This window comes from Anabas testudineus, chromosome 15 (assembly GCF_900324465.2).
Source record: "Anabas testudineus chromosome 15, fAnaTes1.2, whole genome shotgun sequence".
In the NCBI taxonomy this organism is placed as follows: domain Eukaryota; kingdom Metazoa; phylum Chordata; class Actinopteri; order Anabantiformes; family Anabantidae; genus Anabas; species Anabas testudineus.
In genome coordinates, this window is record NC_046624.1 from 5,144,111 (window position 1) to 5,157,095 (window position 12,985).

Consider the following 12,985-nt stretch of genomic DNA (forward strand, 5'->3'; position numbering starts at 1 on the left):
CAAAGAGGATAAGAATAAATAGGATACTTTAATATACAATACAATGTCAGTACACCATGAAAACCAGTGACGGCTGGTAAAGAGGAAAGACATGACCATAGACATTCAGATGAAATGGTGCTAATGCTAGAAAATGTGCTTAAACCGTGCAAATCAAATGCTTAAAGACCTCTAGGTGCATGAACATTTGTCATGGGCTGGGGTCCTAAAGGTCGGGGAGGACAACCACAGACAACAAAGAAAGAGGTGGTTGCAAAAGCACTTGGTGTAAAAACAAAAGGAAAGTAGAAAAAAAAACAATCACAGGATTAAATATAACTATGCCATCTTTTGCATATAAAAACCAGACACCAGCTCTTTAGCATTGTGGCCTATCAGGAATGTTGAGGATCAGTTTTCATTTCAGCTTAATACAGTCACTTTGACAGAATATGTTTCCGCTCTACTTGACAACTGCTCCAGTGTATTCAATCCGGAAGAAAGTTCAAATTAAAAAAAACAAAACAAGTTCCTCTCTGCAATAAAACTTTGCAATATAACTTTTACCTTAAAGCTTTGGCAGCACCACACACAATCAGCAGTTTCTATTAATGTAGTTCCCAACAAAGCAGCCAGAGCCACTGTACACTCTCACTTAACACAATTATAATCAGATGAAATATACAAGTATCCCCCCCCTGTTATCTGCTGGTGAGCTAGCTGAATGCAGAAAATAGACAACTGTAACAAAGTATGAAAATATGACGGTCTATCTTGGGATATTTCAGTTTGAAGAAAGCCAGAGTATTATTTATCAGAAACAGACACAGTGGCCTTGGTTCATTGCAATTTCTTTTGGAGGACTTTAACAAGTTCCTCATTCAGTCATTGTGAACTTTAACGGGTTACAGGTAAGGTAAGACCTCAAAAAAAAAAAAAAAAAACGAGTACAGCATAACAATGTTCAAAGCACATAAATATAACTGGGGCTTGAGCAATCCTAAGTACCAGCAGCAGCAGGGATGCTCAAACACAAACTCACACACTGTACAATAGAACACACTCTAAAAACCTGCTCATGTCAATGGAAAACGTACATATGTGCCAGTGCATAAAATATCCCAAGATAAAGCTCGATGACATACAGTAACCCTGAACATGATCGTTTATACAGTACACCAAATGTAACACGTAAGAATGGACTTAAAAGGTAGATTTTGCCATAAATACCTGATATACATAATCCCACGTCAATTCCCTGTTAAGGCAAATATGCTTTCAGTTTGGGGAGTGCATAAAGCGTCAGTGTTTCTAATAACTGGGTGGATGCGATTGCATATATACCTACTATTTACCATTCTCCTGTCTATCTCAAACATGCCAACATCCATGTACAATGCTGGCCGAGGGCTTACGTCAAACAAACCCTCAGAGATAAATAGTACAACCATTAGCAGAATAATTCAATACACAAATCTATCAAAAACAAAATATCCGACCAGCAGTCTTCTGGTTATTCATGGTTAGCGATGACAGTACTGGACTCTTTTTAAAATATAATGCTCATACCTCTCTGGACATATTAAGCCACCGCCCTACCGTCAATACAAAAAGCTTAAGGGAAGGCTCTACTCAGGGAACAGATACAATACTCACTGTACATATCAACAACCAGGATACTCTTACTAAGGTCTTGTGTAGTCTTATTTCTACAGTATCTTCTAAGGTACACTTGACAACATTGATATTACATACGTTAACTACGTACAGTTTGTCGTCTGGCTAGTTTCCGACAGGTATACAAAGAGTAATAGTTAACACAATTGTCCTTTGGGAGTCACGAAAGATATTTGGTTGGATTCTACGACAACTGTTACAAATCGAAGGTTATAACAACGTCTATATCACAAACGCCAATAAGTGACCTGCACATACAGGATGACATACAGTACATGATAAAGTCAGAGTTGGTCTTTCAACATGCAGTTAATGCTAACCTGCCTTTTCAAAATCAGGTGTAACCATTAACCTCACATGCAAGAATTGTGGGTATTTAAATAACTTGTCAGACTCAGGACAGTGACATGTTTACATGCACAAACACACTCCATACCAACCTGGAGGTACAAGTTTAAAATGTCTTAAAACCTTAAATATCTCCTACCGTCTTCGGTTATTTGCCTCCTACACCAACAACAAGGAGAATATCTTTGACACTTCTTGACAAAAATGTACTTTACACAGAATAATTCATTCAGCAGAAGCTGGAGTGATTAATGATTTGGATGCACATCCACTCGAGAGTTATATCACTGGTTAAGCTTCACCGACTCATAACAGATTCCCCAAATACTTTGACCAGGTCCCACTTTCATACACAGCCTAGGTACTAAGTACTACTATTCTGAGACATTTACAGCAGAAATGTCATAGCATCACCATTATTGTTATTTCCAAATGGCAAAAATATACTGATAAAAAATGATTATTAACCTGACTGGACGTATTAGACTGGACCACCCATCAACAGAGTAAGGGAATCCATAATTCTGTGCATGTAAACATGGCCACTGTCATGTTGGGCTTACCTATGTACCTGTAAAATCTGTGCAAGAGTTATCATTAACATGGTTAAGTTTAACTAAAGGGAAAATTTACGGGCGCCTTTCTTGGCCGAATAGTGACACTATGTGCAAGCTTTTGCTACTGCTACCGTACAGGAAGTTTCTACACATCGCACTGCTACAAGGAAAAGCACTAGATCTGGATGATCCTGGTCTGGCACTGTGTAAACATTGCCTTCAGCTCGTTCTCTTGGGTCTCGTTGACAGTATCTGGCTCGGGGCTCTTCTGTACCTTTGCCACAGCAAAGTTAATACCCTGGGTGAGTCCAGCCTGGGTGAGGCTGGCCACCTGGACCATGGAGCTCTTGATCTTGGCAAAGGGAGATACGACTCGGCTGCCATTGCTGTCAGCAGGTGAAGGACCGAGGCTTCCCTCCAACTGGGAACACAGACTCCTCTGAGAGCCTCCTGAGGCCGCAGAGCTGGGTTTCTGGACGGTGAGGAGGTTGGAACTGGAGGTAGTGGACTGGACGTCTAGCTGGGAAGGTCTGGGGAGCTGGGGCTCCGTCTTCTGATGCTGCGACTTGGAGCTTGGCTGCTTGTCTGGGTCTGCTGGGAATTTATTATGCACAGACACCAGGGGATTGAGTGGGGGAACCGCAGCTAGTGGCTGCTCTCCAAACACCTCAACAGGTTTGGTCTGCGCATCATGGACAAACTGGTGGCAGTAGGCATCAATGGGAGTACCAAAGTCAATCAGAATGGCTTCTTCAGCCACTGAGGCGGCCCCAGGAGATTTGTCATCATTGACTTGAGAGAAGCTTTCCTGCGTTTCATCACAGCCAGTGACCCGGATGACAGATGGGATATTTAGCTCCACGCTTCCAATAGACTGGGAACGGCTGCCCAGGCGTGGGTTTGAGGCTACAATTCCGCAACTGGGCAGCACATAGTCCACGTTCTCTAAAGAACCAGAACATGGATGCTCTGGGTCTGAATTATAGGAGTCAGAGTCGTCTGACATTTCAGAGTGCTCATCACCGATGTCCTTCAACACTGTGCCTGGTGCGTTATCTGATGTCTCCAAGCTGCTGTCTGACTTCCACAGGTTGACGTGCATGGTTGGTTTTAGGAAATTGACTTTTACATCGGGCTTAGAGAAGTTGCCCAGCTTCCCGAGTGGCTTAAAGGGTCCAATGTTCACGTTCGTCTTGGTCTGTTTCACTTTCTGGTTGAGAGAGGAAAATTTGTTGAGGAGGAAACTTTTGCCCTGTGCTAATCCAGAGCTACCCTGAACCTGATCAGCAGGTTTGTTCTGGATCCCCATGATATCCTCATGAGGTTTACTCTGTCGCCTGGAACACAGATACAAACATAAGTATATCATAAGTATATGATCCTCAGCTTTTGTCATTGATTAAAAATTGTACTATGATGGCTGCAATTGTTACATTCGATCACGGTTAAGAGAGACAGCTGAATACTAATGATCTTTATAATGGCATACTGCTACTCACCTCTCCAGCTTCTTTTCAACCACAAGTACATCCAGCCCAGTGGCTTGTTTTGTTATGCGGAGCATCTCAGCTATGCATTGCAGTGTATCTGAAATATGTCACAATGTAAGTCCCAACTAGTATATGAGTTTATGATCCTAAACATTTCCTCTTCCTGCCATTTAAACAACTAAATCCTACCTTTTCCATCATCCTCAGGATTCCGAGTTGCTGCTCTCAGTGTGTGAAAGTATCCACTCGTCTCTTCATTCCTGTAATGCAAACGCATACAGCAGAACTTTGGCTTCCCGAACAGTGTAGGCTCTGGACCTGGAAAACAGACACATCTCATATATACATATGTGTTTTCTTTGCACGAATAATAAGCAAAAGAAAAGTTACTGAGAAACTATTAGCACATTTTTAGGAAGTGACTGAGTGAGTCAGTAAGTGAGTGAACATGAACGCTAACTTCTCCTTACGTCTAACTTCCTACCGATTTCAATCTTTTCCAAGCCCTCTAAATTGAGGCGCTGGTATTGGTTGACTTTATCTGCTTCCTCATCGTAGCTACAAGAAAAGAAATGAAACTATGAGTCAATACTTTCAGTCAAGTATTTTTAAAGGAATGTTCAGGCAAAATTAACATCAGACTTACTAAGCAATGTAATAGGCTTTGTCAGACAGAAGCAGCAGGACATCCACATCTTTGTTGTTTGCATCAATGAGGCTGGTGGGAAGTAAGAGAACGGTATCATGACAAAAACACTTCAGGAACTACTGAGAACACTTTATCAATTGTTCCAGAGTTACTCGTCATTTCGTAATATCTTGTCATTTCAAGTATCAGCTGGCCACTAACCTCATGTCACAATTTATGAGGGCCCAACCACCATGAAACCTCTCATCATCTGGGAGCAAAAGCTGCATGTAGGTCTGCAGCAGGAGGCTGACCTGCTCCTGAGCTCCTCGCTGGCTCTCTTTCTCCTTCTCTTCATGCTCTTTCTCTTTACTGAAGATAGAGTAGAGGTCCTCTGTTACCGGCAGGCCCATCATTAGGTCTATGAGCACAGGCAAAAGATATAGAAGAGTCAGTCAAGGGCGGAACATGTGCATGGATAACAGCTACGTCTGTCTGCTTTTCCATACCAATGACTGCTTGTCTGTAAGCATCCCTGAATCGGTTCAGATAGTAGCGGTTGGCAGAGTTCACTCCATCCTTCATCACGCCAGCCAGTTTCCTCTCCCCTGTCCTGGTAAAATCTCCCTAGAACAAAACAGACTGTTAAATGTACCTAACTTACTTGTGACCTTTTGCAATCTGTTTTTTATTTCATATACTGAAATACTACGAGCTCAGTTGGTTTATGAGTCCTACTGATAGAGAAAGCCTATGTCTCAATGTCTTACACTCTCTATTAAACAGCTGATTGTGTCAACAGAAGATGACACACTTAACTACTGTGGTTTTAAGAAAACGCTGATTCATATGTGAACGTGTATAGAATAGTACCTTTAGTGCTGCTGTCCCTGCATACTGTTTGCTGATGGTGTCTCCATTGTTGGCCCACATTATCTGATAAATCCTGTAGCACTTGGGAGGCAGGGGCTGCTCTGGAGGCATCACACCTAGCTTCTTCAGCTGCAGGAAAACAAGAGATCTTTCTGTCCATGCATATGTGCTTATAAGTGTGAGTAAGCTGGTGATGGTTCTCATTTTCTCCTCTGTTTGAAATACAGAGCCATTTCTATAAAATTGCACTAGTATTAACTCTAATCCAATATAAATATTGTGGCAATGCTGGATTTCTAAAAAGCTGGAAACATTTGGTTTAATAGTCTTGGGCCTATTTGGCCTGCTGTTTGTCATTTAGTGCTGTTCAAACATCAAAGGTGTGCTGTTATCATGTGTGCCCTGATGAACAAATATATGCAGCTACCAGTAATCTGATGTACAAACATAAAGTTAACTACCTGCAAAATAACAGACTATGATTCAAGTTCCTTAATAATTCTGACATATCATGCTTAAAGCTTTATAAATCACTTTGTAATAATAATAATAATAATAATAATAATAATAATAATAATAATAATAATAATAATAATAATAATAATAATAATAATAATAATAATAATACACACTTTAGAACGCTATCGTATAAAATATGTCAACAGGAAAAAAAACTCACCTGTTGCTCCATCACTACCCGAGCAACAGCGGCTTGAACCACATTAGTCCTGTCCAGACAATCCATACAGTTGACTCTGAAGATTCCCTCCTGCTTGCAGATGACTCCTGCTTGGTCCACCCTGACAAAGGAGGACACATTGATAATATGTAGTATGTTGTCATCCCAATAATAATCAGCAAAGCTACCTGGGACTCTGTTGTTTTCTCTCTTACACGACACTTACCAAGCCCACTTCATGTCAGTGATGATATCAGATATGGCATCAGTCAGAATCTGTACATTTTCAAACTTCATGCCTCGGCTGAGAAACAGGATGTAAAAAGGAAGTATATGTGTTGTGGTATAAAATAGATTTTTGCAAGTACATTTGTGAACAAGTTTCACTGCTATAAAAAGTAATTCTCTTACCAATGCTCATGAAAGTCAAATGAAACATATGTGAGGTTTGCATTGTTGTAAAGCAGAACTTGCTTCAGAAATGCGTCACCAATTATCTTCTCTCGTCCACTTTGATCCACTAAGTTAATGATAACCTGAAGATGACAATAAAAAGTCCTTTAGCCCTGTGAATAAATTATTTCTAACTGGTACTAAGTTTATTAAAAGATAATATCAGTGGGATGATGGGGAAAATTGAATCTAGTCAAGGTTCTCTCAGGGTAATTTTTTGTTACCACAAGCACATGGTAGTTCACACCCTAGAACCTCAGTCAGAACATTTAAATCATAGGCAGCCACATGTAGCAGAAAAACCACAGTGGTGATACATTTAAAATAACAATCCATGACTAATGCATGCAAGTAGCACAGACATGGGTAAAAATACTCGCCTGCTTCTTATAGAGTTTAAGCTGTTCTTCAAAGTGAGCAGCAAAGTAAGACATGGTTTCCTTCTCTCCTGAAACATAAGAAAAATGTGCAGACAAAGAAGTTTCATATAACTTAATCTGACTAAAGACTAAAGATCAATGCAATTATGCAAGATAACGTAGCTCTACTGACCTTTCTCTAAACGTGGCCGGGGATTGTAGCGATACCCCACCTGGCTCCAGAAGACAGGTACAGAGCCACGAGTTTGCACAAAGGAAAGAGTGTGGTTGTGCACATGGATCAGCTGCTCTGTCTCCACATAGTTAGCCACATGTCCATCTGTATCCACCCCTCTGCGTTTGTACCGCATCCCTTTGGCCAAAGACAATGCATCAACACTATTCAGATTATTCTTCATTACACACTGTACTTCTTTTAAAGCCGTCTATTCAAGGCTGGTGGTTAAAAACACAGCATAATCTATACATTTTGGCTGAACGTGACCTTCCTCTAGTCCATCCTAACTGTACTCGTTGCTTTACCTGCACGGTGGCGGCTCCGTCTAGAGATCAGAGCCACAGTGAAACGGGGATGGATGTCATCAACGCAGGTGATCTCCTGTGGTGGAGTCTCAGGGCTGCTCCTCTCGTCATCAGAGGTCTCATTGTAGTTCACGACCAGTTCCTCCACCTGTACAAATCCCTGGATGACTGGTATCACCCAGAAGTCAACCTCTGGGACCTGTAGCATTCAAAAGGACAAGATTAAAATGCTGTTTGATAACGAAGTGCTTTGCATCTACCAAGTATCTGTAAGGAGATAATCATTTTTTTTAACTCAGAGCTGTTAGCCCTTCTATTCACAGAGTATTTCCATACTCTTCTGATAAAGCACTGCTATCAACACTCACTCTCACACACACACACATAACGGCCATGCTATGGTCTTTGAGCTGACAACTGTTAAGAAAACCACTATGACTCAAACCTTTGGGACATTGGGCATTTTTTCTATTCTAAATCAGAAAAATTGAAAAAAGTTACATACCTGAAGGTCAATAAGGTCTTGGATCATGTGTTTATTCCAGAAGAAACGATCATCCACCTTTTCAAAAGATTGAAAACAACAATTAATCTGATGTAAGGTATTTTGGCAGTATACATGTAAAAAAAGGCAGTAAGTCTAACTAACTAATGTTTATGCAAATTTTCTTCAAACCTGTTTCCACAAGGGCAAGCTGGACTTCTCCAAGTCTCCTTGACGTTGCACACTGTTTGTCAGGTCATAGGTCATGCTGTAGTAGAAGGAGTCCGAGTCCATGAATATCTTGTAGAGCTCATCCAGCAGCCGCCTCTCCAACCGCTCCTTCTCTTTGTTTTCCTTGACCTGGAAAGCAGGGGAATACTGGATTGGTGGATAGAGAAGAGCAGTAAGATGAAAAAGCAAGGAAAGAGAAATCCCATGAGAACCTCAACACCTTTACGGAAGTCAAAGATGGAAAAGGTAGTGCGTGGTTTGAAGATGACAAAAAACATTTATGTGAAGGTAATAATGTCAAAATACCTTTTTCTTGATGGGCACAGCTACATTAGATTTGATCTGACTTAATGTTTTCATCAAAAACTTGGAGTCATCGGGAGACTGGGCCAACTTCTCTGGTTTGTCGATTCCAAAGTGATGTTTCTTGCAAAGCTGAAAAGGAGGACTTTCTATCAAACATATGCAATTGTACAAATCTTAGAAATATTAAATATTTTTTTCAATTGTCAGTTGTTACAGCTGAGTTTACCACTTTGACATACTCAAAGAAAACTTTCTAGTAAAAAAATTAGTGGAGATTTAAATTGAGATGATACTATCCACTAAACTACATAACTAAAACTACACGATACAGTACTCACCACAGAGGTTTTGTTTTCAAAGACTACCGCAGTAAACAATCTCACAGCTATATTGATCTACAGGGTTTCTAAGCACAAAACAGGTGGAATGGCCATTCTGCACTATGAGGACACTGTATAACAAGGTGGGGTTCAAAAAGCCTATCCTGAACAGCCACCTCTGTATTTACTCACTTGAAAATATTCTGTCTCACCATCAATGATGTTCCCCTGAAAAACTGACATCTTAGCAACAGTCAACTTCCTTTGAGATCTATTACAGCAATTGTATGTGCGCATTTAAAGTTCACTCTAAATGTGTGGGAGTTTTTTTTTTCTTTTTAATAAAATAATAAACACAAACTCAAATGTAAACTCATTTTGCACCATCGTCCACCCATCTTCAGGATGAATCATACATTGACGCATCAAAAGTATTCTTGGGTACATAAGATAACAATTTCGAAATCTCACAAGTACTGTTATAATGATTGTCTGGTGGACTGAGCGCAGCATTGTAATTAAAACACAAGTACATGAACGCTGCTTCTCCTGCCTCAATTACAGTATTGGTATGCACACCTCCAGCTCAAGCTCCTGAGGCTCTTCGTCAGACAGAGGGATGACAGCTATCTTGGTGATCTTGTAGACTTTGTGGTTGCCTGGTAAATGGCCCACCAGTGCTTTCTGGCGAATTAATATGAGACCAAGAGGAAGATCTGCCAAGAGGAAAAAGAAGAAGGGGCAGTCACATCATGGGTGCAGGATTCCTCACATTCTGAAAGGTGTGAAGGAAGCAGCTGCGCACCAGCCATTAACCGCAGATTTTTCTAATAAGGCAACACAAGACATCTGGTAAATAAATATTTAAATCATGTTAATATATCTGATTTACCAAAATGCTATCATTGTTCATATATTTTCTTGTGAAGGATATAATCTCACCATCCTACCCTGAGGTGCACAGAAGCATGCAGTAAACAAAATCACATTCATCGCCATTGAATCATCGCCATCCGCTCACTCCTCTTCATAACTACACACATTTCAAAGTGCTTTTACACATTTTTTTTACACCTTTGCTAGTGAGTAAGAAACATACTAATCACTGGGTGATTTGGTAATACAAGTTCAGTGCACACAGACAGAAAATCCTGGCAAGAATGTGTTTGTTCAAATGTTTCTTATTTTCCACTTACCTGTGTGAAGCTGTATTTTTCCAATGACACCTTCCACCAAACCCAAACATACTGGATTCCAAGCTAACAGCAGGTCTGTTGCTGAAATAAAAACATGGAAATGTGACATTAGAACAGTGTTTTAGCAAGACACCTCTTTATAAGACCGGAAAAGAAGCCAGGATAAAAAGAAAGTGACATATGAGCAAGAACAGAGCCATATGGTGGTCACTCTGCTTGTTTAACACACAGTTCCCACAGATTTTCTCTTAGAAATGTGAATGCTTTCTATATAAGAAACAGCTAAATATTCACACCAAGTGCTTAAAACTAAGTGTTAACTATACATAATATATAACAGAACAGTCATGGTTGGGTAAGTTCCTTGTTTTTCACACCCAGTATAATCTTATTGTCAGCAGTAGTTGTAGAGATAAAGGCACTGACAACCTATCGACATGTATATAAAGTATATTTCACTGAGACATTGTCAAAGTGTAGTGCTTAGCTTTGGTGACAAACTAGACATCAAGGAGATTACTGTCGAAATGTGAAGGGTGTGGAGATCATCGACTGTAGGCAGCCTCAAACAATGACTCTTCCTGTTGCACTGGCCAAACATTCCATGTACAGAGGAACCAACTGTGAGGGCCCCACAAGGAAAGTCTCACGGAAAAAAATAACGGAACAAAATCAATACCTCAACTTCACTCTGAATGCCAGCTTCACTGTGAGCTCGAGAGTGAGCTCGGAGGCCTTCTCATGCCTCTAATAAAACTTTCCTTTGTGCTGATCAGTTCTTTCACTTTGGGGGATGCGATTCCCACAGCTCGCAGTATTTCATTCACAAAGAGAGCATGACCAGTTCTTTGTCACAACTATGAAACTAAGCGGTAGTACTCACTTCTGCAAAATGCACCAAGTGTGATGCCAGGAGCTACTTTACAGAGCCCAGTAACACATGGCATGCTGATCTGCACCTGTATTTATTTAGTCTTCCTGCTCCTTTACATCACTATAGTTTTATAGTTCCGTAATAATCCACCTTATTAGAAACAGTACATATGTCCTAAGCACAGTAAGGTCACAGCACATGAAAGCTGACTTTACTGTCTCCGTCTTTCTTACAGTGTGTGTGATCCACAGCAGACCTGAAGAGCCTGATCTGTCCTTCAGTGTGTAACATAAGACGCACAGCTACAACTTCGGAGTGTGTTTGGGGTGTTGGCACTCCCGGAATGAAAGCTAGGACGATGATTTCAAGTCTCAGGAATGGCGCATCCAACCATTTCTGCTTCTTCTTTACCAAAAACATTGTTTAGTTTAAGGCGGATACATTACTTACATGTGTCAAATGATAGGAGAGGTTTTTACAGAGATAACCGAGTAGAGATTAGACTAACCCGCTCAGGTACTTTGAATACACGGTGACATCAGTAAAATAATCAAAGAGGCCGAGATATGTTTAGCTTTCATGTGTATATCGCCAAATGTTAGTCTCAGTCTGCGTTAAATGGCCGGCTGTAGCACAGAAAGCTGTCATCCAGTAGCGTACGTACCAGGTCTGACCGTCATGGTCCCATCTTTTCGGCTACACCACAGAGCCCGGTCCCCGCTCTGAAGAATGTAATCGTCTTTGGCTTGAAACAGCTCCATTTTATCCCTTTACCTTACACAAAAATAAGAAACTAGCTGGCTTAGTAACCAGGTACAGGTAACTATCCGCTTCCACGTCTCAGAGGTTAACTGTAGCTAGCCAGACAGCGACTGGCTAGCCACGGTTAGCTCTGTTCCCCACAAGCTGGTGAGCCGCGGTAGCTAGCTAACCAACGCTAGCGAGCTAGAGCCAGCGGCGGCAGCAGCTGGATGAGTGTCGGATTTGTTTATTCCACATCTACGCATATTGATCATCAAATTCACTCTCCACTGAAGAAGCAGCCCACCCCACAGTCATGCTGGATGAAGTATGGGCGAATGCACATGAATGAGTGAGAGCGTGTCCCAGGAAGCAGCTGCCGTTCAAGATGTATGTGCTAACCGAGTTCCTGCTCCAAACAAAAACACGTGACCCGCGACTGAGCCGTCATCACCGGCGAACAGGTACATAACACCCCGATGTTAGTGAGTAGTTACGACATGATCAGAGGAGGGATTATATTATAAATATATTAAACCTGTGAGTGTGATGTCGAAGAAACCATATGTTACTTACTTCCACAGCTGCTGTGAGTTTAAAGAGTTTATTTACACCAATAATACAGGACGTTTGGCCCTAATTAACCGTATTATTACTATTATTATTTCTCTTTACTTATATTCCAGTGAAAGGTAGATGCAAGTTGAACCACTGGGCTGGATTTTTTAAAAAGTAGGGAGGTATGTATGAAATAACCATCAAACAAATGTTGGGGTAGTTTCTCTCTATATATTTTTTAGAAACACCACATTTTGCATGTCCCACCCACATAAGTAATGAGGTGACTACAATATTCTCAGCTATGACTCAGTGGGGCCCTGACATGGAGCAGAGACAGACATAACTCTTCATTTTACATTTTACCAATGAAAACTTAACCCAGACTTGAGAATTTTGAAAGGTGGGTTAGAAACTGCAGCCTAAGCCGAAGCACAAATTTATTACTGAAATATTAAATACTTTAGCTGATAGTAAACTTTGTACCCCCTCAGCATTTAGTATATGCACCCAATGATAATCTGTGTTTTGCATTAAATGCTAAAAATGGGTTGAAACAATCAGTCATTGATAAAATTCAATTGATGAAAATTAATTTTAAAGGCTTTTTTGACAGATCATTTAAGTAAAAATACTAAATACATCCTAGATCCAGTTTCTAAACTCAGAGGTTTGCTTCTTCTTTGTCC

The 12,985-nt window shown here is 40.7% G+C and overlaps 1 protein-coding gene across 2 annotated transcripts; it reads right to left on the bottom strand.

Moving 5' to 3' along the window:
• Positions 1-7: 7 nt before the first annotated feature.
• On the bottom strand, positions 8-12,158 carry inpp5f (inositol polyphosphate-5-phosphatase F). Of its 2 annotated transcripts, none has more exons than XM_026355673.1 (20): positions 11,662-12,158; positions 10,124-10,204; positions 9,507-9,643; positions 8,608-8,736; positions 8,263-8,430; positions 8,092-8,148; positions 7,587-7,785; positions 7,237-7,416; positions 7,065-7,132; positions 6,643-6,767; positions 6,458-6,535; positions 6,232-6,352; positions 5,553-5,681; positions 5,189-5,306; positions 4,902-5,100; positions 4,698-4,769; positions 4,536-4,609; positions 4,241-4,369; positions 4,061-4,148; positions 8-3,898 (listed from the first exon to the last, which is right to left on the bottom strand). In XM_026355673.1, the coding sequence occupies exons 1-20, from the start codon at positions 11,756-11,758 to the stop codon at positions 2,737-2,739; spliced, it is 3,411 nt and encodes a 1,136-aa protein (XP_026211458.1). In that variant the 5' UTR covers positions 11,759-12,158; the 3' UTR covers positions 8-2,736. The 2 variants fall into 2 exon arrangements, with proteins under 2 accessions (XP_026211458.1, XP_026211457.1); XM_026355672.1 differs by having other exon boundaries at positions 8,263-8,448.
• Positions 12,159-12,985: the final 827 nt, after the last annotated feature.

What these genes read in the sequence shown, in the direction of transcription:
- inpp5f (XM_026355672.1), bottom strand. Translation starts at nt 11,758, where the DNA reads ATGGAGCTGTTTCAAGCCAAAGACGATTACATTCTTCAGAGCGGGGAC. An exon ending in AAAAATACAGCTTCACACAG is followed by an intron (nt 9,644 to 10,123) that starts GTAAGTGGAAAA and finishes TCCTCTTGGCAG; the next exon opens with ATCTTCCTCTTGGTCTCATA. An exon ending in TCCTGAGGATGATGGAAAAG is followed by an intron (nt 4,149 to 4,240) that starts GTAGGATTTAGT and finishes GACATATTTCAG; the next exon opens with ATACACTGCAATGCATAGCT.